The sequence below is a fragment of the Protobothrops mucrosquamatus genome, unplaced genomic scaffold (genome assembly GCF_001527695.2).
Source record: "Protobothrops mucrosquamatus isolate PMUCROS unplaced genomic scaffold, P.Mucros_1.0 scaffold9202, whole genome shotgun sequence".
Lineage (NCBI taxonomy): Eukaryota > Metazoa > Chordata > Lepidosauria > Squamata > Viperidae > Protobothrops > Protobothrops mucrosquamatus.
In genome coordinates, this window is record NW_015394994.1 from 1 (window position 1) to 3,263 (window position 3,263).

At 44.7% G+C, this 3,263-nt stretch overlaps 1 protein-coding gene across 1 annotated transcript in view; it reads right to left on the minus strand.

The window, feature by feature from the left end:
* Nucleotides 1-21: 21 nt before the first annotated feature.
* LOC107300932 (protein NKG7-like) overlaps nucleotides 22-3,263 on the minus strand; it is a gene marked incomplete at both ends in the record, with an annotated part of 5,477 nt that continues 2,235 nt past the window's right edge. Inside the window, 2 exons of the mRNA XM_029287060.1 lie at nucleotides 22-156; nucleotides 1,557-1,706. Of these exons, the coding sequence (XP_029142893.1) occupies nucleotides 22-156; nucleotides 1,557-1,706 (285 nt within the window). The remainder of the gene's footprint in view (nucleotides 157-1,556; nucleotides 1,707-3,263) is intronic.

A 3,263-nucleotide genomic window follows, 5' to 3' on the forward strand; every position in this document is an offset into this window, starting at 1 on the left:
TTCTAAAAAAAAAAGACTCACCAGTGATGATGTACATAAGAATGGAGGCCCAGCCCAAGCTGAAGGATGTGCCAAATACTACTAAACGTTGGGCATATCCTGGGGATCTCCTAACAATGGCTGTGAACACAGACATGGCAACCAGAATGAGGAAACCTAGAGCCAAAAGAGAAGGAAAAGGAAGTGTGGAATGGGAATTTAAGAGCAACCTAGCAACCTCACCCATCAACCACGTAGTCAAGGCTGCTGGGAAGCTGGACCTCATTATCTCCAGGAAAGAATACCATGGCTGAAACTCATCCACTGATTAATGCTGCAGCCACTGTGGAAAACCTCTTCTGTTCACCAGCTCTTAATTGAGAATTGCCCTGGGACAACAGAACTGAAGGAGCACCCAATCTAATTATCCATCAAGCACAGGGCCATCCATATGAGCAAGAGTTATACCATAATAACCGAACAGGAGCTCCAACAACATGTAACCAGCTGACTTGAACTATCTACCAAGGCCAAGCTATGTCTCACTATTTCTTTCTGGGCTGGAACAGCTGGTCTCTCTCCAGCCTTGTCCCTTTGGATTGTGACCTTAAAGGCCGGGGGGGGGGGAGACAGACTGTCTCTTTTGCTCCCTCTTTTTAATTTGTCTGAGCGACTTTGAGAAGCAAGCACTGCCTGAAAAAATCCCCTTTTGGTTTTAGACATGCAGTCCAACAGCTGGAATAATTTGAGTTCACCCTTAGGGCATCCTTCATGCAAAGCACAGGTTCAGCCCCTGAAGAACGGCGTCTGTATTTACAAAGTCCCTCAAATAAGGGCTGAGAGCTGCTTCTGATTTAAGTTCCAAAAAGATGCATGAACAAAGGCCCTTCCTGAAAGTTTTATTCTAAGACTCTATATAGATTCTCAGTCATCCAGGTCATGGTTGTCCCAAAAGTGCTTTTTCAGGAGGCAACTGGACTTTCTTGTTTTTTCTTTGAAGACGTTTCGCTTCTCATCCAAGAAGCTTCTTCAGCTCTGACTGCATTCCTTTAGAGCAGGGGTCCTCAACCTTGGCAACTTTAAGACTTGTGGACTTCAACTTTAAGCAAAGCTGGCTGAGGAATTCTGGGAGTTGATGTCCACAAGTCTTAAAGTTGCCAAGGTTGAGGACCCCTGCTTTAGAGAGTTCCAAGAAGGCTCCATGCCCATTTGCACCACTTAGGTGGCCTTGAGGACATAGAAGAACCACCAAGTGGCTTCAACGACTCGCCAAAAGAAGGCAAATGACCAGCTATCTGCAAGGAGTATAAATCCTTCCCTTCCCCACCATCCAGTCAGACTTGAAGAAGCTTCTTGGATGAGAAGCGAAACATCTTCCAAGAAAAACAAGAAAGCCCAGTTGCCTCCTGAAAAAAACACCTTTGGATTTTGTCCTGAGACTATGCAGCAGCCGCAGAAGTACATGATACCAAGAAGAGACCCAGCTGCTTTAAAGAGTTGTAGGCAAAGGCTGTTTTTGCACTCTGTACCCACTCAAAAAACACTTTCTGGAATAAGTCTAAAAGCTTATTACCAACCTGCACTGAAGCTGAAGATGGCGGCTGCTTTTATCACCGATACATTGTATAGCTTGTTACGTTCAAAAGAGATGCAAATGAAAATCAACCCTATGAAGCCACAGAAAAGGGCCATCAGCAGGAAGGTGCGGGTAACATGGATGTGCAAAGCTGTGCCCAAGAAAAGAAAGAAAACATCAGTGTGTGTGGGTATGTGTAAGTGCTGTCTTCGCTGCTAACACCGGATGTTTTTGCATTGACAACAGATGGAAATGTAGCCATTTTCTTCCTTTTGCTTTTAGAGTTAGATGATGCTGGGGAGGGGGGATTTGAATGAGAGTCCAGCTAAACATAACAACACTGAACCTAGCGTGAGAATCAAGGTTATTGAAATCAGAGATGATAAAGAATTGGCGGGCTGGAGAGCTGGGGAAGAAGCTGGCGCTTCAAGCTAATTGAGGAATGTGATTTAGGACTGTAAATTGGAGGAGGGAATTGTGCTTTGATACTATGTACCCAGGGGAGGGGAATTCAGTTTTTGGCTTCGATTATGTAAGTGCCAATATTATGCTACTCGAATAAAAGATACTTTAAGGTAAACGATGCCTCGAGGTTCTTTTGAAGAATTTCATCTGTTGGAACCATGACAACTGCAGCTTCATAAACCTGTTCTTGCACCTCAAGGAGAATTCCAAAAATTCTGCACCATTTAGTAGTAAGTTGCCAAGTCTAAAGAATAACCTTCGTAAAAGGCATGTTAAACTTTCAACACATGTCCCTCTTTTACTAACACAGCTACAATTTCACATGTTAAAAAAAAAAGTCTGAAAATTTCAGTCTGGTTCACCGTTGCTAGCAACCCTTGGATATTAAAAAAAATGCTGAAATTAAATGAATCAGAGGGGTCATTACTCTTGTTATCAAATATTTAATGGTGAGAATGGAAGCGAGATCTGATTTTTTAAAAAAATAGCTGGGTTTTGCCCCATTGCTTAGTACCTAATGTCTACCTAGACATTAATTGAGATGTCAATTCAGAAATTTGGTCCCAATGGGTAGCAGGGCCTAGCCAAACTTGTCTGATCTTGAAATTAGTAATTGCATAGGGAAATCTGGGCTTGGTGTAATGGAATGTGCACCTGTAGGAGCAGAAGGGGAATCTTGGTAAAACTGAGCTTCCCCAGAAAGAAGCTTGGATGAAAATACTACGCGGTCCTGAACTGGGGATAGGAGAGGAAGTGCTGTGGCTCCGTCTTGTGAGCCCCTCTTATTGGAGGAAAAAGGCTCCGAACATGAAGGAGAGGAGATGGCCAGGCCTCCCTCTCCAGGACCCTCCTCTTTGGCAATGCCTCAGGTGTCTTCCGACGGAGAAGAGATTGACCAGGAGCCAGGTGGTTCTAAGATTGGCCAGGAGCCCGGTGTTTCTCAGATTGGCCAGGAGCCAGGTGTGTCGGATAATGAGGAAGAAAAGTTGTGGCTGGATCCATGCCAGCGTAGGAGCGACAAGCGTGCGCAGCAGAAAAAGAGATGTGCCAGAGATTAAGCTGAGTCACTGGACCACACCCCACAGGCTATAAAAGGGTGGTGGTGGCCATTTGGACCTCTGTGATGGACAAAAGCTGAATCTCTGGCAAAGTAGTGTGCTGTGGCTTTAAACTGTGTGTATTGTTTTTGTTTCTGTGTGTTTGGAGTAAAAGGTCTTGGCAGGCAGCTACGGAGCTGCTGCCA